Here is a 24,110-nt window from a genome sequence, read left to right on the forward strand (position 1 = left end):
TGGTGACCAAATTTAAAGACGATCCAGTTAAATGTCCTTAAGCTGGAAGACTGTTAATTTCCCATAATTGATGTTTGTAGATTGAATGCAGTTCCCATCAAATTCGCATCAGGTTTCTCTCTCCTGCTCTTTTTTATTTAATTAAAATGCTGATTCTGACATTCATATGAAAATGCAAAGAGCCTGCAGTAGCCAAAACAAGTCTGGAAAAAATGAACAAAGTGGAGGACTGGCACTTCTGAATGCAAGCCTTGCTAACATCAACCAAGACAGCATGGGATGGACATCAAGATGGACGTAATGATCAATGGAATAGAGTGTAGAGTCCGAAAGTAGACTGACACATGTATGGCAACTCATTTTGTACAAAGATGCAAGGCCAATTCAGTGAAAAAGGGCTATGTTTTTTGCCTCCAGCAAATCATGCTTAAATGATTGGCTCTTTATATGTAAATAAATGAACTTCCAGTCATACCTCATACCAGATACAAACATTATCTCCAAATGGACCATAGACCTAAATGCAAAACCTAAAACTCATAAAGCCTCTACACAATTGAGAAATTCATACATGGCCTAGTCCAAGGTCGATTTTGGTAAATATGCCATGTGCACCTGCAAAGAGTTGACATTCTGCAGTCCAGGATTTAAACACTCTGTAGGTCAGTTAGTGAGGGCTGGGGCTAGGTTAGTACAGAAGGACCTCTGGTAACGTAGTGGTTGTGAGTCGGGCTGCTAACCTCAAGGTCGGCAGTTCGAAACTACCAGCTGTTCCTCAGGAGAAAGATGAGGCTTTTTGCTTCCGTAAAGATTTACAGCCTCGGAAACCCTATGCAGTGTTGCTATGAGTTGGAACTGACTCCACAGCATATCACTACCACTACCAGGTTAATACAGGAGCCCTAGTGTGGCGCTGTGGGTTAATGCGCTCGACTGCCAAGCTGGTTTGAGCCACAAGGTTGGCGGTTCAAGCTCACCAGCTGCTCTTCAGAAACCCTGTACAGGGTCGCTGTGGATCGGAACCGAGTTGACAGCACTGAACAACAACAACAACAAAGTTATTATACAGGAGTCTTGGTGTGGTGTTGTAGGATAAGCATTGGACCCCAAGGTCAGCAATTCAAATTCACCAGCTGCTCCTTGGACAAGCTCAGCAGGGTTGCTATGAGTTAACTGAACTGACTCAGTGGCACTTAATGTTATAAGTTAGTGTTAGGTGGTGGTTGTTAAAATGCCGTTAAGTCAGGTTTGGCTCATAGCAACCTGTATAGGGTTTCCAAGGAGTGATTGGTGAGCTTGAACCACCGACCTTGCAGTTTAAACTGACTTTAAAGTCTAGCGCATTAACCCACATCACAACCAAAATACACCTCTGACCATTTTGCTTGTTCTTTGCAGAGGGAAACATCTCCATGTCTTCAATTTTTTTTCTGTAGCCTTTATTATTTCCATAGCAGTTAAATGCATTATTCTGGTTTACATTAAAAATAGTTTGAACACAGTACAGTACTTAATATGTGGGAATCAAAGCAAAGCCAGGCAGCAGACCTTCCTGACTGTGGTTCCCAAAAGTTTTTAGACAAGTCTGTAGAGACAGAGGAGTCTCCCCATTTCGGATTTTTCAGAAACAGGAAACCAACAGCCATCCTGCATCAGGAGTGGATTTACTAGTTTTGCCTAGAGACAGATGAATAGGCCCAATGACCCTGAAATCCCTTAGGTGCAGTGATTCTGAGGAATCCCAAGTACACTTAAACCCCTGAGGTGTGACTCCAGTGAAGAGAGTGTCGGGCGCCCTCACTTATAAAACAGAAAGACTGCATGGCTCAACAGCCAGGGCTATTTGGAGACAATTACCAATGGAGTATTGAAGGTGAAAGGGTACACATTTATTTCTATGGAGGGCAACCACGTCAGGGTGTGGGAAAGCAGGCCTGGCTTTGTTCGTGGTTCTGATGACCCATTTTCTAAGGCAAACCGCATAGACTCGGGCACCAGCGTTCCAGCATATTTTCCACAAACATGAAGGCATTTGAATGCAGTACTGGTTTTTAGGGTTGGAAGAATTGATTTACAGGGACCATTTTAAAGCCACAGCCTCTATGGTTTGCATGAGTGATGGAGCAGGGATTACAGGCCAGCTCACAAAACAGTACCCTTGTCAAAGCTACCAGGAGGAACTTTGGGTAAAATGTAAGGGATCAGAGATGTGAGGTGAGTCATGGAGAAAATATCTACTTGGAATATTGGCTTGAAAGTTGATGGTGAATTTGAGAATTCCCGGGGGTGTGGGGTGGGGGGAGAGTTATTAGAGTCACAAGAGTGCCTCCCTCAGGCTTTTCAAACCACAGTGTGATAAGACCAAATTCCAAACCAAACCCTGTTGCTGTCGAGTTGATTCTCAACTCTTACGGACCCCATAGGGCAGAGTAGAACTGCCCCAAGCTTAATCTGTAGGGAAGCAGACTGCTTTCCAACCACTGCACCACCAGGGCCCCTCTGGTACAGCAGCTAATGGCAGGCAGTACTGTAGGCCTAGGTCTGCCTCCACTGCTGGGAAGACCAGGATCTCTGCATCTCTGCATTTCCACATGCCTGTGAGCCATTCACAGCTCCCAGACGGGAGCTCTGTTCCAAAGCAAAGGCTGTACCTATCCATGGACTACAGCCCTTCAGGCCATACTAGCAGGTTCTTGGGAATGAAAGACCAGTTAGCAGAGAACTGTGATTTGTAGCAGGCATTTGTTTGAATTCAAGATCTGATACCGAGTGCCATCATTTCTTTAACTGCAGAGGGGAAAAAGCCCTCACAGGGGTCATTTTCCTGTTTAAATGGGTCACATTCCCTATTGGAAGGCAAAGAAAGGGCTTTGGGAAATGTAGCATTCCCTCTCCAGCCCTGCACTCCGAGCTCAAGAATGATCTTCTTTGGCCCTGCGTGTTTTTGACTTGTTTGACAAGCTCCAGTGAGCTACCAGATGTGGAAATTCTTTTCAGCCTGGGATAATTTATTTATCTGTTTATGTATTTTACCAGGAAAGTATCTAGTGAGTTCGTGATACTCATTTGCAGGGGACTCCTGGGGGAACAGTAGCAGTGTATAGTGTTACTTGAATGTTTGATTCCTCTCCTCTTCACCCACACACCCACCCCAACCCCCAAGTCTGTCTGCTTTTATTTCAGACCTAAGGAACTGGAACATAAAACGCAACGTGCTCCTCTGCCCCTCCCCCGCCTGTAAGAGCCGGGTTAAAACATGTGGCAAAAAAATGAGCCATGCAGACCTGGCTGAGTGTATGAACCAATGCATTCTTTCTCCTTTCACACTTTGATCCTCATTTCCAGCCATCAAAATTATTAGTAGCACACAACTGTTGAACATTTTTCACCTGAGAGCTGCAAGAGGCTCTTGACTAATAATGGTTATGAAGTCAAGACTTCCTGTGGGAATGGAAGTTCACTAAAGAGCAACTGTACGCTGCTCTCAACACAATGCTGACGTTCTTCCTTTTACTACCCGGGCATCCTGCAGGAGACAGAGGCTCAGCAAACCTCATGGGTACTAATCAATTGTGAGAGTTTACTTTGTTCACAACTCCCCAAGGTAATGGCAAGTATATACTCTCAAAGATCCAGGGGAAAATAACTTTAAGTATGTCTTGATTCTGTCATTTGTTGTTAAGTGCCACCAAGTCAGTTCTGACTCATAGTGACTCTGTATAGGGTTTCCAAGGATTGGCTAGTGGGCTTGAACCACAGGTTTTGTGGTTAGGAGTCCAGTGCTTATCCTACAGCACCACACCAGGACACCTCTTGATTCTTAGGAGACAGCAAAATAGCATGGAATTCTTCACTTTTCTCATATTGATGTTCGTAGGTGCTCTGAGTAGGTTCTGACCCATAGCCACCATTTGTAAGAGTACAGCACATCGAAACACTGCCTGGTCCTGCTTTTTTCATGGTGACACAGACCCATCTTTGAGGGGGTTTTCCTGGTGTGGGACACACCCAGAGGAAAGGCACCAAAGTGAGAATGAGCTTGGTGTGTGTGCAGGGCGCTCATAAGCAGATTGATGTGACTAGTTTGGAGCAGCTGTTTTGGTTAATAGTGAAAGCTAGACTGGTTAGCAGTGTAGCCCAGGCTAGAAGGCCAGCTGTAAGCTTTCAGATTAGTGGGCAGTGAAGAGGTTTCCTACATAGGATTGGTGGTGGTGGTGGTAAGTGCCATGGAATCAGTTCTGGTCCTGCACAGATTATCCAAGGACCAGTTGGTGGATTTGAACTCTTTTGGCCTTGTGGTTAGCAGTTCAGTGGACACATGTATAGTAAAAGCATTCAGATCACTGAGTGCATTGGAGGTGACAGATCTGAGACAAGGAAGGCCAGTTAGATAATGGTGGTGGGAAATCTATAGTCTTGGTATTTGAATGGATTGAAGAGCCCAGGAGAAGAAGCTTTGCCCATAGCCCAGATTTAATTTATGATGTGTTGTTGTTGTTGTCAGGTGCCATCGAGTTGGAACCGACTCATAGCGACCCCATGCACAGCAGAACGAAACAATGTCCGATCCTGGGCCAACCTCACGACCGCTGGCACATTTGAGTCCATCAATGCTGTTACCTGGCCAATTCATCTTGTTGGGGGTCTTCCTCTTTTTCTCTGACCCTCCATCTAACCAAGCATGACATCCTTCTCCAGTGACTGGGCCCTCCTGACAATATGTCCAAAGTATGAGAGACAAAGTTTAGCCATCTTGGCCTCCAAGGAGCACTCTGGCTACACTTCTTCCAAAACAGATCTGTTGGTTCTTTTGGCAGCCCATGGCACTTTTAGTATTCTCCTCCAACACCACAACTCAAAGGCATCAATTCTTCTAAGATCTTCCTTATTCACTGTCCAGCTTTCGCATCCATATGAGGTTATTGAAAATACCATGGCTTGGGTCAGGCGCACCTTAGTCCTCAAGCTGACATCTTTGCTCTTCAACACTTTAAAAAGTTCCTGTGCAGCAGATTTGCCTAATGCAGTATGTCGTCTGATCTCTTGACTTCTGCTTCCGTGAGTGTTGATAGTTGATCCAAGAAGAATGAAGTCCTTGACAACTTCAATCTTTTCTCCGTTGATAAGAATGTTGTTTATTGGTCCAGTGGTGAGGATTTTTGTTTTCTGGACATTGAGATGTAATCCATATCGAAGGCTGTGCTCTTTGATCTTCATCAGTAAATGTTTTAAGTCCTCTTCACTTTCAGCAAGCAAGATTGTATCATCTGCATATCGCAGGTTGTTAATGAGTCTGCCTCCAATCCTGATGCCATGTTTTTCTTCATAGAACCCAGCTTCTCGTATTATTTGCTCAGCATACAGGTTGAATAATGGTGAAAGAACACAACCTTGTTGCACACCTTTCCCAATTTTAAAACATTCAGTGTTTCCATGCTCTGTTCAAACAACTGCTTCTTGGTCCAGGTACACATTCCTCAGAAGTACAATTAAGAGTTCCAGAATACTCTTATTTCGCAATGTTGTCCATCGCTTGTCATAATCCACACAATTGAAAGCCTTTGCGTATTCGATAAAGCATAGGTAAACATCTTTCTGACATTCTCTGCTTTCAGCCAAAATCCATCGGACATCAGCAGTGATATCTCTCATTCCACAGCCTCTTCTGAATCCGGCTTGAACCTCTGGAAGTTCTCTGTCAATGTATGATTTTAGCCATTTTTGTATTACCTTTAGCAAAACTTTACTCACTTGAGATATCAAAGAGATTGTTCAATGATTTCCGCATTCCATTGGGTCACCTCTCTTTGGAATGGGCACAAATATGTATCTCTTCCAATCAGTCTTCCAAAGTTCTTGGCGGAGATGAGTGAGTGCCTCCTGTGCCGCCTCGCTTTCTTGAAAGATTTCAATTTTTATTCCATCTATTCCTGGTGCCTTGTTCTTTGCCAATTCCTTCAATGCACTGTGGACTTCCTCCCTGAGTATCATTGGCTCTTGATCATATGCTGCCTCTTGAAATGGTTGAACATTAACCATTTCCTTTTGGTACAATGACTCTGTGTATTCCTTCCATCTTTTCTTGATGCATTCTGCATCATTCAGTAATTTGCCCAGAGAATCTTTCAATAGCGAAAGTCGAGGCTTGAATTTTTTCTTCAATTCCCCCAGCTTGAGAAATGCTGAGCATGTTCTTCCTTTTTGGTTTTCTGATTCCAAATCTTTGCATATTTCATTATAGTATTTGGCTTTATCTTAACTAGCTGATCTTTGAAATTTTCAGTTCAGCTCTTGGACCTCCTCATTTCATCCATTTGCTTTAGCATCTCTACACTGGAGAGAAAGTTTCAGAGTCTCTTCTGACATCCATTTTGACCTTTTCCTTCTTTCTTGTGATGTGTGGGCTTGGCTAATTGAGGAAATTCCAGAGAGAGACTCTTCATGTTAAACAGAATTAGTAAAATTTGTAATTAGGTGCTGTCGAGTCAGTTCCAACTTGTAGCATCTCTGTGCACACCAGAAAGACACACCATCTGGACCTTTGGCATCCTCACGGTCATTGCTATGTGTGAGTTCATTGTTGTTGCCCCTATGTCAGTCCATCTTGTTGGAGGCCTTCCTCATTTTTACTTGACCCTCCACTTTCCCAAGCAAGTTTTCCTCCAGGGACTGGTCCCTGCTGACATGTCCAAAGTACGAGACACAAGTGTCACCCTCCTGGCTTCTGGTACTTTCAGTTCAACTGCATCGATTCTTCTCAGGTCTTCCTTATTCATTTTGCAGCTGTCTCATGCATGCTTATGAGACAATTGAAAATCCCATGGCTTGGGTCAGGCGTACCTTAGTCCTCAAAGTGACATCTTTACTCTTGAATACTTTCAAAAGCAGATTTACCTAGTGCAGTATGTCATATGGTTTCTTGACTGCTGCTTCCATGAACATTGATTATGGAGCCAAGTAAAATGAAATGTTGGACAACTTCAGTCTTTTTCCATTTATCATGATGTTATTTATTGGTCCAGGTTGAGAAATTTAATTTTCTTTACAGAAATTTAATTTTCCATCCAGAAAGCTGTAGTCTTTGATTTTCATCAGTAAGCACTTCAAGTCCTCTTCATTTCCAGCAAGCAAAGTTTCATCACTTGCATATCAAAGGTTGTTAATGAGTCCTCCTCCAACCCCAATGTCTTGTCCTTCTTCATATAATCCAGCTCCTCAAATTATTTGCTCACCATTCAGATTTTATGCCATCCCCTTGTTCTGTTCAAACGACTGCCTCTTGGTATATACAAGTTCTTCATGAGCACAATTAAGTATTCCAGAAATTCCATTCCTCAAAATGTTATCCATAGTTTGTTATGATCCACATAGTTGAGTAAGTTTGCATAGTCAGTGAAGCACAGTAAACATTTTTCTGGTATTCTCTCCTTTTATCCAAGATCTATCTGATGTCAGCAGTGATATCCTCCATTCTATATCCTCTTCTGAATCCGGCTTGAATTTCTTGTCACTTACAGCTGTCTAGGAGTCCTGGTGTGATGCTTTAGGATAAGAACTGAACTGCTGATTATAAGGTTGGTGCTTCAAACCCATCAGCCTCTGCTCAGAAACCCTATCCAGGGTCTCCGTGAGTCAGAAGCGACTTGATGGCAGGAGACGTGGTAGCTAACTGAAAGATCAGTAGTTAGAACCCACCAGACACTCCATGGGAGAAAGATATGGTCTGTTTCCATGAAGATTCACAGCCTCAAAAATCCTAGGGAGCAGTTAGTCTGCGTTGTCCTGTAGGGCCACTATGATTTGGAATCAACGTGACAGCAGTGGTTTGGTTTGGTTTATGTTTGCATCCAGAGCAAGTGGGAGAGGTGATACAATCTGTGATTCTAAATACGTGATCCTACTTATTCTTTCATGAGAAGAACTTAAAGATGGAAACAATTATGGAATTAAACTTCATATGTCTATAGTTCCTAGCAGAGAACTAGGAAGAGGAATAGACTCTCTCTGTCCTCTATTCCTTCCGTTCCTGAGTCTTCTGCAGTAAAGGTAATCTGTCCCAGGTACTGGGTCTGAGGAACAAATGAATGAAACCAAGTCTTGAACTGAGGCTAAAGTGTGTTTCTCACAGACGTGGAGTTTGGGTCCCGCTGATGGGAATGATCTGCTTTCCCAGAGTTCTGAGTCAGCACACGTGCCCACATTGTTGGGCATCTAGGCCAGGCCAGGTCTCTGCACAAGGCTTATTCTGAACCTCTTTCATCCTAACATGGACTGAAGGGCTGGTTTACCACTTGAGTTCATCTAGGGCGTCATTCATCCAGAGTTGGTCCTAATGTAGCAGATACTAATTTACAAAAGGAACAGTTCCTAAAGTTCCTGAAATACAACGAGCACACCAGATGTATTTCAGCCTTCTGTGCAAGCCAGCACTTGTTTTCTTCTTTTTAGTGTGATTTGAATGAGGGTTTATAGAGCAGATTCGTTTTCATTCATCCGTTCATACACATTCTGTTTTAGCTCCTTGACTGCAGCCCCCACAATTATTCCCCTTCCTCCCTATGTTTTCTATTTCTGTTATTTCTTTCCTAACCCTTCTGACCTTTGTCCTTGGGCAGATGCTGCCCTTGGATCTCAAATGGTTAATGATTCTAAGGTGTGTGTGCCTCCCCAGTGATAGCATTCCCTCTTTAGACCTGTCTCTAGTTGGCCTGAAAACTTAGCCAGGAGGTGGTTCATTTCCAAAACCGAATGGTGACTAAGGCCATGGCCTCAGGGGTTCCACCAGTCTCTATCCAACCAGTAACCTGGCCTGTTTATTTTTTTTATGATTTTGAGTTGTTTCACATTTTTCTCCATCTCTCTCCAGGACCTTCTTTTGGAACCCCGTCCAGAGCAGTTGGTAGTGGTAGTGAGCGGCACCATGTATTTCTTCTGGTCTCAGAGTCATGGAGACTGATGTTCATGTGGTCTGTGTTTCCATCCATCTTCATATTTCTCCTTTCGTCTTTCCTCCAGACAGGAAGAGACCAATAATTGTACTTTAGCTGGCTGCTCACACGCTTTTAAGACCCCAGTCATTACTCACCAAAGTAAGATGTAGAACGTTGTCTCTGTGGACGTGTTGACCATGATGTCCCCTGAAACTATGGTCCTGAGCCCGCAGGCCCAGTGACCCCTTTCCTCAAGGTGTTTGAGAACCTTGACCTCTTTGCTAGGTCAGATCCTTGGGTCTTCACAGTGTCGGACACAGTGGGTATGGAAAGATTGGGAATTCAAACCTTTCCTTCTGTTACTGGGTGATGGACTAAAACAGGAGTGCGCCCTGGATGGAATCCAGCGAGGACTGCTGATGTGCTGCTTCTACGGGGAGTCCATGCTGCTTTCTGAGGCACTGAGAAGGCACTGCCGGTCATCTCTCGCCATGCACAAAATCAAACATCTGCCAAAGCTGTTGGTAGTCAGTGCTGGTCCTGGATCTGACACTAACCCACTACAATGTAGCTAGAACCATTTTGTCACCATTGTGTCACAGCTGAGCCCTTGTAAGCTATGATATCCGTAGGCCTTGTTGGATGCCCTCTTCAAGTAGCTACAGAAGTTGACAGCTGTGAGTTCTCTTTGAACTGGGTGAGTGAGTGCCTTTCCTGGGCTGGGCCAGAATAACACTACAACACTGAAAAGGGCATTGGTCTTTCCCTCCATCGCCACTTTCCTGAAGTACCTGAAGAGTCACTGTTCTAGAGACCATTATCTTCAGGAGAGAGAAGGAGGCGAAACAGCTCATTTCTATGACTATTCCTGCTGGGGAGGTGCAGAGTCTTCCCCAGCAGAGGAGCCAGTGAGTGTCCTCACACACGTGGCCAGCAGTCCTGAGAAGTGATTCATTCGCTTCCTAGACAGTGGGCTCCCAGGGTCTTTGCCTCATTGCTCAGACTCCCTGTCTTCAGGCTGGCGGAGAACAGAATAATCTGTTAGATGGTCCCATCTCCAGCTTGCATTGATTTACACCCCCAAGACTCAGAGGCCCAGAGAGAAAACTGCTCACGTGTGCTGCTGCTGCCACGAGGACTGCTGAAAGGGGATCCGAGCTGCAGGCCAGGAGCCCGCGGAGGCGATGAGAGAGGCTGCGGCCAAGCTTGACCTCACAGGGCTTTTCTAAAGCACCCAGTCCCCACTGGAGGATAAGTCAAACAAATATTAAGGAAAGGAAATCGAATCTGTATGCTGAACATTGAAATAACATCGGATGGTTTAAAAAAGCACCCAGTTGGGAATTACCATCCAGTGGCACTTTTTTCTTCCCCACTGAGCCAATTAAAACAGAGTTTAGGATTCCTTTACATAGCCATTCATGAAGCAGCAAAGATGGGATGGTGGCTGCCTGTCCCAAAGAGCAGGGAGCAGGTTTCCTGTTGGCGAGTCTGCCCAGCCGAGCTCACTCCCCGTCACAGCTTCCAATCCCAAATGAATCAGGTGGGTTGGTTTCAGTGTGTTTTCCAGAAGAGCTAATTTTGTGACAGGCAGGCCTGGTGAGGGACGAGCTCTCCTGACCTTTCAGGACCCAGCCATATGTGCCCCCCACCCTCTCCTCACCTCCCCATCTCCCAGTCCCCCGGCTTTGGGTCTCTGGGTCTCAAGGAGTGCTCGGTCATTTGGGACAATTCTTTTAAAGAGGTGTTGGTACACTGGGTGGTTTAAAGAATGTGCAGCTCCTCCCCCACCCCCTCCCCCCCCCCCCCCCCACCCCCGCCTTCAAAATGAGAGATTTGCGATGATCTTTCAACCCTGAAAAGATCCATATGTTGGAGGGTTATTGTTCCCAAAGCTGCCTGTTGGCTCCTTGGGATTGATTACAGGGTAACTTTGGCTGCATGAGGAATGCAGAGCGTCAGGACTTGGCTTAGACTTGGGACTCAGGGAATTTGTCTTGGATGGACTGCTTATCTGCCTCCATTTGGATAGAGATGCTTCCAGGAGGTGTGTGGGCAGGACTTGGAGGAGAGCCAGGGGAATGAGCTGGAACAGCGTGCAGGCCCTGAATTCGTCCAGCCCCTTGGAGGGCAGCATGGCAGCTCTCACAGGGACAATCTGTGAAATTGTGCTTTTTAAAAGTGAAGCCACACCTTTCACTGCCAGTTGTAAAACTGCCTGCAAAATCCGAAGTTTGAGACAGTAGCTGGTGATTGCTGGTTAACATTCAACATAGTGATTCCACCTTTGGGGAGATAAAAGAAAGGACACATGAAGGACCAAAGTAATCCCCTGACCTTAGAAATACCACAGCTAGGAAAATGAGTCTCTGGAAAACAAGATGAACTGATGAGTGTGATATTTACAGTTCATCTCTCGGACCATATATATTTCTTGATGCTCAGAAATTGCTGCCCAAGGATTGCATTAATTGTGATTGCAATATATTTGCTACTCTCTGTTGGTTGCCTTAGATCTAGAGTTGGCAACCTTTAAAAGTAGTACTTCAAGGTTTCCAAGCAGACTTCCGGTTGAGCTGAAGATTTGAGGGGTGAAGGAGACCTAATGGCATGCTGATACTGTTTTTGGAGAGGAAGAAGGAAGGGGCTAACATCTGTCTCACAACCAAGGCCGCTGATTACCTCCATGCCGGTGAGCCTTTTAGAATGTTCCATTCAGGCGAGATGGTGCCCGTCCTGTTTATTTCTGTTTGCCCAGGGCATGCTTGATGCTTACTAAATATGTTTTGACCAAGTGAGTTAATCTCATTTGTTTGGATGTTGAATTTTCTTAACAGTTTCTGTGAATAAAATTGTAAGTTGTTTGAAGTAAAATGATCCTATATTCTGTCGTCAGTGGAAAAGCCCTGAGTCAGTTTGCTAAACAGAGCCTTCGGATGATTAACTTTGTACTGATTCCTTACTGATATTTTTAAGATAGTCATATGTGGAACATCTCTACACTTAAAAAAAAAAATGTAGAGGATTATCATCTGTTAATGGTGTTTTATAAACATCTAGGCGAAAACTGACATCAGAATTGTGAAAAAGTTTTTCTTCTCTAATGAATTAGGATAGTTTTTGTTTATAAATTAAAAATGGTCTATCATGCTGTATTTATTCATTTTTCCCCTTTGTTTATGGTGCTGTTGGATAAGCCCTGGACTGCTATCCACAAGGTCGGTGGTTCAGACCTACCAGCCACTCCTTGGAAACCCTATACAGGGTCGTTACGAGTTGGAACCGACTCAACAGTACTTTACAACAACACGCACAGTTGATGTTTGTTTAATTGAAGTAGATTTGGTCTCTGTTCTCTAATATAATTAGTTTGCTTTCTCTTCTTTTCTCCCTGACACCCTTTACTTGTTACTTCATGGTAGAGCATCGGGAATTTGGAGCCAAATTGCTCGAGTTTAAATCCTTGCTCAGCCTCTTATGAGCTGCGTTGCTGTGGGCAGTTACCTTAATGCCTCTGTGTGCCGGTTTCTCACCTGTAATCTGAGGCCAATAGGATTTAGTGAGAATGAAGTGAGTTAATACACTTGCAGTCCTCGGAAGACTCCCTGGCCCCTAGCAGTTTGGACTTTACTATGGTGTTTACTTTTATTAAAATCACCTCAAATCCTTTTTGTAATTAAATGGGGGATACAAATGAATACTTAATTAAATGAATCCCTCTGCTTGATTCTCCACCAAGAGATGATGGGGTTTGGAGAACACACACAGGACACTGTCATGGGTTAACTCATTAAATCCTGACTTCAGAACCTGATTTGTGCTTGGGAGTCCATGCCGTATTCTACCTTTCCACAACAAGAAGAGAAGAGGAGGATTTGGCCGGTTTGGCAGTGGTGATGGGCGTCACCACAGCAGTGCCTTGAAGTGTGAGGAAAATGTGTTTCCTCCTTGCTGGACAGAGATAATGGCTTTTAAATCCAGCCTCCCCAAAACCAATTTAACATTTCAAAGGCTCAGTGAGGGTTATTTAAAAGAAACTAAACCAAGTCTCTATGTCCATTGGCTGGGCAGGTTTTGTGAAGAGTAGCCATTTGGCACATGCTCATGATTCTGCCTTTAACTTCATTAAAGAGTCCTCTGAGACTGGAAGCAGGATGACCCACACTAGAGTTGAGGTTATGGAAATAAAACTGATTTCATGTTTAATGGGCCTTCAGAAGCACAACATTAGGAAAGCAGTGGCCTGGTCCTGACCCAAGGATTCCCTCTCCCATGCCCTGGAACTCATGTCTCTCCCTCTTTCCTCTTTATTATCTCCCAAGAGATTCATTGTCTCTTGAAAAATCGTAACTGAGTGTGGTCGTCCCTTCAGTGGCTTTTTGCCTGTATGTCCTTCCCTGACGCAGAACCTCACAGATTACGGGATTCCAGTAGGTCTTCTGAGGGTCTCTGTGGGATCTCACTGGTCAGTTACACAGCTGACCTGAGCTTGTGGCTTTCTCTCCTCATTAGAAACCACCTTCGTGAAGAGCCTTCCGTTTTCAGGAGATAAGTACCGATGAGAGCCAAGGGTTTTGTTGTTTCCCACCCCTTCCTCTGCCAGTCTACCCTTCATCTAGTCAGTCAGTGTACCCACGGAACTCTTCGCATTTCTGTACTCACGCCAAGAGCCCAAGCACTGATATTGAATGTCATTTTAGCCACCAAAGTCGGCCATCTTTGTTCCACTTGTAAGGGACCTTGAGCTTGGGAAGAGGGGAGGAGTGGGAAATCATGGCGTCACAAGCAAAGGACTGGACTGGGAGTTAAGACCCAGGCTGGACGTGATCCAACAGTGTAACCTTAGGAGAGCCACTTCCTCTCTGGACCTCAGGTTCTTTTCTCATCCCAAAGGCTGTAATTTTCCAAAATGGCTTAGACTGGGGTCAGCAGCTCAGACTGCCTAGTGTGAGTCTTCTCCTTACCATTCCCAGAAGACACATGGGCCTGCTATCTGGTGAGATACAAGGATGCCAAGTGTCTAAGCCTCTACCTTCTCCTGTGGCTTATGCTTGGTATCGGTAAGTGTTGAAAGGTTTCTTAGCACATGTATTTTGCTATCACCCCTTGTGTATCTCTGCCTTTGTCTCTGTACCTAGCCTAAAGAAAGAACTTGAAAGGCATGGAGATCATGTCCCCCCACCTCAAGGCACTTAACCTCCAACCAGAAGCAAATGGGAATGCTGCCCAAACCCCAAAAGCTTTTCCTGGCTGGCTTTAAGCAGAACTATGCTCTGGGTTGGAAAGGTCCTTCAGGCCAACTGACACGATATAGCAGGTAAACCTTAACACATAGCACAGCCTGTCCATGTATTTGTCAGAACCAGTCAACATTAGGAAACGCCAGGTGACAACTGAGCTCCCCTGCTGAAGATGTTTCACATCAGCATTTAATTGATTCCCAGCCCTGGGCAAAGGCTCTTTGGCTTTTTGCAAAACACCCTCTTGACCAAAGCTGTCAGCCACCAGAGTAATTAAAAGCATGAGCTGAAAATGAAGCCAGCTTTTCCCTCCATTCCACTTCATTTCAGGAAATTCCAAATATAAAAGGTGAGCTTTGTTCCCAGAGGGCTGAGAAGGAATCCTGTAACTGGCTCGTCTGTGGAAACCAGCATGGAATTGGAGGGCAGCCAGCTGCAGGGCCAGCTCTCCCTTTCCCATCTGGGCAGCATGCAGGACAAAGCCCGAAGAGAAGACCACTGGTTCCAAGATGTTTGTACGTAGGGTTACTTGCAGACCTACTTTGACTGATCCAGCTATGTGACGGCAGAGTTTGGGCTGGTTCATAGAGTTCTGTCCCACTTTGATGGTCAGGAATTGACAAAACCCAGGGCCCGTGTGGAAGGAAAGAAAGGAAGCTTTCAATCCGTGTTCCTCCCACTTCCTACAGCACTTCCTAGTCCGTCTCTTGGCTCATTGATCCACATGGCACCCTGCCCACCCAGCTTAATGTCACTGTGGATCTGGGCCTCTGAACGTGTGGTGACCGCAACAGCATTTCAGAGTCGCTGTTCTCTCCGTGTTGACCCGTCATTTGATAATTGTATATCCCAGATGGGCGCCACCTGTTACTGAGCACCCCACACACACACACACACACAAGTCTGTTTCCTGAATCCGACTGTGGTTAGCACACATCCCAAGTTTCAATGCGCTCTCCTGAACTGGCTGAGAATGTAGTGCGTTCTTCTCTTCTCAGGAGCATTTATTGGGCGTGCCCATATGTGAAGGGTATTTTTGTTCGTTAAATCAGGCTGGTCTGGCTTTTTTAGACACAGCTGGCACCAGCTCACATAATTGATGACTTTGTTTCCTTGAAGTAGGTCTGTGAGGAAGAAGAGACAAGATTTCAGCCCTAAAGAAGATATTACGTGCCATTGCATTCATTTTTGACTCACAGTGACCCATAGCAACCTCACATGACACAGTAGCCCTGCCTCAGAGTGTTCTGGGCTGTAATCGTTATGCAAGCATGTGGTCCTGTCTTCCCATGGAAGACGACTGGGTGGGTTTGAACCACCAACCTTGTGGTTAGCAGCTGAGTGCTCAACTGTTTGTGCCACTTGTTGTTAAGTGCTGTCGAGTCGGCCCCAACCCATAGCGACACTGTATAGAGTTTCCAAGGAGCGACTGGTGAGCTTGAACCACTGACCTTGTAGTTCTAATGACTTTGCAGTCTGGCACATTAACCCACAGCGCCACACCACTTAATTCCAAATGTTCATGCTATAGACGGCAAACTGAAAGCAGGATAACTTGTGCAGGTCAGTCACAGGACTGAGCAGGCGCAGAGCTAGTCCTGGGTCCACTTCAGCTCCCTCCCAGCAGGTGCTCTTTCTCTAGAGGCAAGAGTCAGTCTAGACTGCCACCTGTGGGCTCTGGAACATCTGGATCCTACAGTAATGGGATGGGGTCCTGGACTGTTAACCACAGGAAACCCTATACAAAGTCCCTATTTGTCAGAACCGACTCAACAGCACTTAACATCATGGTAATGGGAAGCCACAAAGGACCTCAGGAAGTTTCCAAGGAGTAACTTTGAAAAGGGTCAAAGGAGCAGAGTTGACAGTCCAGAGAAGAAGTCTTCCTAGAGTTCAGGTCAGAGGTGACTAGGACCGAGGTTATAAAATTAGAATGGAAGGACACAGGTGGAGGGTGGCCGTATATTGTGAAATCTCCATTTGACAATGGAAGTCATAATGGTATAGACTAGGCCCCCAAGGTCAGGACAAATCCAAGTTCTTGCTAAGTCCATACACAAGACCAAGAAGTCAGTTCAACATAGGCCGCAGAGATGTGTGTGATCAAGCTTTGATGAAGACATCGTACATGGGGGACTTCCATAGTGATGGTGGTGGTGTTAGGGGCCATCAGGTGGGTACCGACTCATAGGCGACCCGGTGCACAACAGAATGAAACACTGCCCAGTCCGGCACCAACCTTGCAACCATTGTTACAATTGTAGTAGTGTAGACAATCTAATAACTACTTTGTGACTTGGACATAGCTAGAAAGAAACCTGTTGCTGTTGAGTCTATTTTGATTCATAGTGGTCCTGTAGGATAGAATTGAAGGACCCCATAGGGTTTCCAAAGTTGTAAATCCTCACGAAAGCAGACTGCCACATCGGGCTCCCTCAGAGAGGCTGGTAGGTTTGAACCACTGACCTTGTGGTTATTAGCCAGGCACCTCACCACTGCACCACCAGGGCTCCTGGACATAGTTCTAGAAGTGCTCTTACTAGAACTCTTGTTAAGTGTTGTCAAGCCAGTTCTCATTCACAGTGACTATAAGGTTTCCAAGGAGCAGCTGGTGGATTTGAGCCGTCGACCTTGTACCACACCAAGACCCCCAGAACTGTCGGGATAGAATGGGAAATTTCACTTGCCCCCACTACAATATAAAGGCATCTGTTAGTAATGACAAAAAGCTGACCCCAAAGCATTGTTCCTGGGGTAAGGAAAAGGAAAAGAGTTAGTACAGGGTCGCTATGGGTCGGAACCGACTCGACGGCACTTAACAACAACAACAACAACAATAGGGTGGGTAGCTGTGAGCCTTTCAGCTGGGGAAATGCTTTACTGTATACATAATCAGCTTCATCCTACACTGGGGCTCCATTCGAGCTGGCCCATCCCATTCTGCTCCCCTCCGTTTTGATCCTCCAGTCAGCTGTGGAGTTATAGGTGAAGGACTGCTTTACCATCAAGGTACCTTGATGGTACCCAGATGCCTGGAGTAAGGCAGGGGCAGAGAGGCCCCGCATGCGCAGCAGCACCCACTGAAGACTCAAGGGAATCTGAAACTCGGACACCTCTGATGCTTTCAGGACCGCCTGGTGTTGCATTCTGTGACCCCATGTCACTAAATGACGCCCCTGTGGAGAGAAGGCCGAGAAGTGCCTTCAGCTAAGGGAAGGAGGACTGAACTCGTTGCAGCGTTTGACCTGAAACCGAGCCCCGTCACTATTATTACTGCAAGTGGGGATTCAGAAAGAACAAGCCTTGGGAAGGGGTGTGAGCATCCTGTGTGTGCAGCAAATAGGACACGTCACTTCCTGCATTAGCAGGCACCCGCAGAATGGGGTCCTGCACCCTTTCCCCAAGTTTTCCATCCCTGGTTTCTATAACTGGGGGCCATGGATCCCTTCCGAAATCTCTTTCTTTGATTGAGGGGACCCTGTGATTCAGGCATCGGTGGGACTTGTGCAGGTGCCTGGTGCTGAGAGGTGGCAACTGGCCATGTACACTGTAGAGCCTGCCCAGGCCCACACCCCACGCAGAAAGTCAAGGCTGACATATTGTGTTGCTGCTCTGGGCTCTATAAAACTGTAATAGTCTCATATTATTTGAATCGGCTGAAATACAAGCCCCAAAGTAGAGAGACCCCAGCAGCAGGATTGCACATCTGAGGAAGTGTTTGACATGATTCATTTGTCTGAAGCTATGATAATGCCTGTATCCAATTAACTCTGGTGCTGACAGTCTAGTGTTAATGAGGCCAAGGTTGTGGGTTTGTGCCCTGTTAGGTGAGCTGGTTTCACACGCAGAAAAGCTCTTTTCATAGTTCATACCATGCCCCACGTCCAAGTCAGACACCCCATAAAAGCATGTGGATCACAAGGAGGACTGGGTGAGGCAGTAGACTTGACTCTGCAAATCTCCCTTCACCCCATTTCTGGAAAAGCAATTTAAAACACATGCTTTAGGGATTGTGGATTATTACTGTGATCTCCACACACAAAGGTGGTCACATTATTATTAATGGTAATTGTGGATCAAGACGACTGCAAGGTTTCCTTCCTGAATCAAAGAGTGAAGGAAAGAGAAAGGTTCTTTGGTCTCCTCCTCTCACTCTTGGCTTTGTGCCTACTGAGTTCCTGTCTGTGCGTGCATCCACCAAGGGTCTGCCAGGCACTGTTCTTGGTGCCCAGAATGCCAGCGTAAATAAGACAAGAAAATAGTCAATAAGTAAATAAACAATAACCCAAATAATTTCTAATAGTGCAAGTTTGGTAAACAACGTCAAAAGATGAGGGGATGTGATGGAGACTGAAAGTTGGGGATGCTGTTGGCCTGAGAATCTTACTTTGCATCCGAAGGTCTGGGGAAGGAGCCTTCGCATTCAAGCAGAGACTCGACTGGCAAGAACGTGCCAGGTTTCTGAAGAAGTTGGAGAAGAAACATAAAGGGTTAAGGAACAGGCAGGAAAGTGGTGTGGGGCAGTATGGTAGAGGCGAGGCTGGAGAAAGGGTAGGTTCTGTAGGTCAGGGTAAAGAATTTGGATACTTTTCTTAGTGTGATAGGAAGCCTTTGTAATAAAAAATATATATATATTAATTTGGGTGCAGGCCATTTAAAAAAAGATTTGTTTTGTTTTTGGTGGTGTGGATTACTATCACTCTAGCTCTTGAGAAGGGCGGCTGATCCATCCTTCCTGAGCTTGACACTAGGGTGTAGGGGGAGCTGTGTTGTACTATGTATCTGTTTATATGGAGATAAATGTATAATGTAAGCCATAACCTTAATATTAGAAACGGATGTCATAGAGCAGAGCCCACTGGTTGATTTGCTCCGTGCGAAAGTCCTTTCAGGGATATGTTGTAAATACTGGTTTGCAAGGGCAAGGTGGAAACAAGACAGGTTGGAAGCCTGGGGACCTAGGCAAGGCATGACTGTAGTTTGACCTGGGGCGTGGCAGTAGAGAGGGTGTGAGGTAGTCCAAACCAGCGGGACTTACTGATGGATTAGATGTGGTCAGGGAGAGGAAGGGAGGAATAAAGGCTGGCCCTTAGTTTGAGCAATGGGGTGAATGATTTACTGAAGTGGAGAAGACAGAGTGGCTTGAATCAAGAATTATGTTCTGAACATGTTACGTTTGAGATATTGTTTATTCAGGTGGAGATGTTAAGTATTATCCTGAGAGCTGGTTATTTCAGGAAAGTGCAGATCTACAGATAAAAATTTAGAGAGAGAGTTTAATGAAGAGAAGAGAGCCCTAGACTGAGCCCTCAGAACTCAGGCAGGTAAAGGATGAGAAACCAGCAGAGGAAATGGAGAAGAGGCACCAGGAGCTACTGGTAGATTCTCAGTCCTTGTTGATAGTAAGGGTCTTCTCTCTTTAGGGCTACGCTGAATAACTCCTGGGTTGCCGTAAGTCAGAAGAGACTAGACAGCATTGTTTGTTGTCTGTTTCTGTTACACAGGGACATATGGGGGAAAGTGTTATTGGTACTTTTCCCTCAATATCCAACACTCGTTGGTTAGTTGTACTGTACAAAAGCATTGGAATATGTGGATCATAACAAAGTATGGATAACATTTCAAAAAATGAGGGTTTCAGAACATTTCATTGTACTTAATGCAGAACCTATACGTAAACCAAGAAACACTAATTCAAACAGAACAAGGGATACTGCATGGTTTAAAATTAGGAAAGGTGTATGTCACAGTTGTATCCCTTCACCAGACTTAGTCAGTCTATATGCAGAGCAGATAAACCTGGAAGCTGGATTATATGAAGAAGAGTGTGACATCAGGATTGGAAGAAGACCCATTAACCTGTGATAAGTAGTTGACACAAACTTGGCTGCTGGAAACGAGTAGGACTTGAAGCACTTGCCGATGAAGACCAAGGACTGCAAGTTTCAGTATGGATTGCTCCTTAACGTAAAGAGAACAAAAAACATCACAACTGGACCAATTAATAACAGTATAGTAACTGGAGAAAGCATTGAAGTTCTCAAAGACGTCATTTTGCTTGGATCCACAATCAATGCTCATGGAAGCAGCAGTCAAGAAATAAAATGATGTATTACTTTGGGCAAATCTGCTGCAAAAGACCTCTTAAAGTGTTAAAGAGCAGAAATGTCCATTTGAGGACTAAGGTGTGCCTGCCCCAAGCCATGGTATTTTCAGTCACCTCATGTGCATTTGAAAGGTGGACAATGAATAAGGAAGACCAGAGATTGATGCATTTGAGTTATGGTGTTGGTGAGGACTATTGGAGGTACCATGGACTGTTAAAAGAACAAGCAAATCTGTCTTGGAGGAAGTACAGTCAGAATGTTCCTTAGAAGTGGCTTTGGTTCACATCCTTTGAACATGTTATCAGGAAGGATCAGTCCCTGGAAAAGAACATCGTGCCTGGTAAAGTAGTGGGACACTGGAAAAGAGGAAGACCCTCAGAGAGATGGATTGACAATGGCTGCAACAGTTGGTTGGAATGTAACAATTGTTACATTCCAGGACGGTGCAAGACCTGGATATATTTTGTTCTGCATAGGGTCACTATAGTTTGGAATCAACTCGAGGACACCTAACAACAACAGCTTCCAGTATTCCAGAGCTGTTTAATTCAGTAAGACTCTATTAGAAATCAAGTGAACGTGTGTAACATGTTACAGATTGTAGAACTGGACAAATCTCCTATATTTTAGACTTCCTCTGGATCATACAAAGGTGTGAACACTCACAAAAAATAGCTGCTTTCTTTAGAAAAAAGAGACTTGTTAGATTTTTATAATCACCAAAATCTAGAGCAAATTAGGGCAGTTGACTTACAGGGAGCTCTGGTAGCGTAGTGGTTACGAATCGGGCTGCTAACCTCAGGGTCAGCAGTTTGAAATTACCAGCTGTCCCGTGGGGGAAAGATGAGGCTTTCTGCTCCCATAAAGATTTACAGCCTTGGAAACCCTCTACAGGGTCGCTAGAAGTTGGAACCGATTCCACAGCACATAACAACAACAACAACAATGTATTTCTCATTGTGAGTTCACTAACCTGTTTCATAATGGAACCTGTTTCATTAATCATGTACGGGCCAATTCAATAAGCTATTCCTTTACCTTACCTGAAATTCCCAAACCAACACACGAAGTTTGGTAGAAAATCAGAATCCGCATCTGTCTGTTAACATTGGCCGCAGAGTAGGACCTGAGTAACAGGAACATCCTCAGAAGCTCTCCTTCATCCTGACCTTAGTTTGTGAAGGTTTTAACCTAGGCACAGCTCTGTAGTGATTGATGTCTGAGCTGGGACTTGACTGTTGATGTGTTTTTGTTTTTAGGTCTGGCGTGAATTCCCAGATCGCTTGGTGGGTTACCCAGGCCGTCTGCATCTCTGGGACCATGAGATGAGTAAGTGGAAGTATGAGTCTGAGTGGACAAATGAAGTGTCCATGGTCCTCACAGGGGCAGCGTTTTATCACAAGGTAAGTGAGAAGGCTTGAGTCAGATGGATGTGTGTTGACAGACAGCATGAGCCTTACTTTATTTGGCCCAATTTCACTTTCCATACCACCACCTGTTGAGGAATTTAGAAAAAAAATTTTATCTGTAAAAGTAATATAGCCTCAGAGTAGGAAGTATGGAAAATTCCAGAAAATAAAATGAGAGTCACTTGTAACCCTGTTACCTAGCAGTAACCATTCTTACTGGGTTTTTTTCTTTTTTCCAGTTGTGAATATTCTCACTGGTTTTCTTTTTTTATGTATCTGATTGTGAACAGTTCTCATAAAATGAGAAAAAAATATTTCTCATAGTCCTTAGGAAGAGTCCACATTTCCTCATAACTTTAACATTGTTGATAATATGAATGTACCATTATTTATGTATAACCATACCTCTGTCGTTGGGTATCTAAGTTATTTCTAATTTGTTTGTTATTTTAAATAATGCTATTGTATCCTAGAAGTAGAGTCACTATATCAAAGGGTATGAGCATTTTGGGGTTTTTTAATCTATATTTGACTATTGTTTTCAGTGTTTTTTTATGCCAATTTATACTCCCATCAACAAAATGTGAACTATCTTACCTTAACTTCCCTTGTGTAAATTTATGATAAAATAATTTTAACTTAGCTATTTTGATGAGAGGAAGTGATACAAGTTTAATTTTACTGAGTTACTATCAAGTGCCCTGTCACTCATGACGCCCCCCTAAGTAAGTGTCAGGGTAGACTTTTGCTCCGTAGCATTTTCAGTGGCTGGTTTGTTAAAGTAAATCCACCAGGCCTTTCCTTCTGCGGCACCTGTGGTGGGAGGACTTGAACCTCCAGCCTTTCAATGGTGAAGTGGCAGTCCTTTTTCTGTAGCTGTTAGTCTTCACACTTCTAGGAATTGGCAGCTGGAGCATTTGACTCTTTTTCTATTAGGGAGTGATTGCGTAGTATGCATTTGCTTTTAGGCTTTTTGGTTTGATGGTAGAGTGCCTGTTGGGAGGGCATGGTTAATGTGTGGTGTAAGAGACAAGCTGTCGGTCGTGGCACAAGAACTGACGTCAGGAGAAAGATCTGTTCAGTTCACAGTGGCTCTTTAATTTAGCGGTATCTGTATTGGAGTCCTGGTGTGGTGCTTGTAGGATAAGCACTGGACTGCAAGGTCGGTAGTTCAAACCCACCATTCGTTCCTCGGAAACCCTATCCAGGGTCACTATGAGTCAGAACTGACTTGACGGCACTTAACAACAACACTGAGCACTTAGCATGTCTACCCTCATATTTTTCAGAGCTTAAGTCCAGAGGTGAGTTTTTATTCTCGGCAAAACAAGGAAAAAAAACACTAAGATTTATAATTTTTGGGATTTGCAATAGTAGTATGTTTTTGTTTGTTTGTTGCACAGGAATTTTTACTTATTTCTTACATGTAGGTTATGGCTGTTTCAGAATTGTCGCATTTTTGTTCTGCTTTAAAAAGCACATACCTGACCTACACCTATGGATGCAGTAGCTCAAAAGAGGGAACAAATCCTTACAGCAAGGATCATTCCCACCCCCTCCATGCACAGAGTAGACAGGGATGGGCAACTTGGACTTTGGCTACCCAAAATTGGGGGGTGGCTACAAAGGCAAGAAGGGACTGGCTTACAAACTTTCAAGAGGGAACCTAGATTCAGAGGGTATAAAGGAAGGTAGACTCTCCACTGAGTAGTATCCAATCTGTCTGGGCAGGGCTGATGAAAGAAAATGCAGATGGGTCTCTTGTGATACAATAGTGAATAATTGTTATTAGGACGGCTTGTGAGGGTTGGAAATGTAAAGGTAGACATTTTTTGTAGCAAGGAGGGGAGTGATTAACTTTTCAGTCTAGGAGCGGAAGTCCTGGGACCATCAAGGGAGAAGAGTGGAGAGCTGGACCCTACCCAAAGAAACAATGATGCCTAAGATGGAGGCAGAGACAATGACGTGGAGAGATGGAGCAGTTAGGGACTTTAGACACAGAGAGGGAGAGGGACTGTGTGCTGACGACTGGGGGACAGGCTTGTAGTGTATACCCTTTGGTTGGTTGATAATGCATGGAGGGGATTGTAACCATGGCAGTGAGACGATATACGATATACGATAGGATGAATGTAAAACTAATGTTCTCCTATGTAAACTATCACATAATTCACAATAAAACATTTAAAAAAAAAAAAAAAGCACATACCTTTGCAATGTTGTTCCGCTGTTGCTCGCGGTTTCTGTTTACAATCTGGGGAGAGAAGATAGGATGCAGGTGTGAAACAGTGTAACTTGAGGGGAAGGAGTCAGTAAAAGATGATGTGTGTCCGTGACAAACCTTTATCAAACGCATGATTCCTCAATCAGTCTGAAGGCACTGTATCCTACCACGGCGCAGAGAAGGATTCTATTAATGATGTT

The 24,110-nt window shown here is 44.6% G+C and overlaps 1 protein-coding gene across 1 annotated transcript in view; it reads left to right on the forward strand.

The window, feature by feature from the left end:
- EXT2 (exostosin glycosyltransferase 2) overlaps positions 1 to 24,110 on the forward strand; it is a 169,881-nt gene that overhangs the window by 131,801 nt on the left and 13,970 nt on the right. Inside the window, exon 10 of the mRNA XM_006865033.1 lies at positions 21,537 to 21,680. Within this exon, the coding sequence (XP_006865095.1) occupies positions 21,537 to 21,680 (144 nt within the window). The remainder of the gene's footprint in view (positions 1 to 21,536; positions 21,681 to 24,110) is intronic.

Source organism: Chrysochloris asiatica, unplaced genomic scaffold (assembly GCF_000296735.1).
Source record: "Chrysochloris asiatica unplaced genomic scaffold, ChrAsi1.0 scaffold00075, whole genome shotgun sequence".
In the NCBI taxonomy this organism is placed as follows: Eukaryota; Metazoa; Chordata; class Mammalia; order Afrosoricida; family Chrysochloridae; genus Chrysochloris; species Chrysochloris asiatica.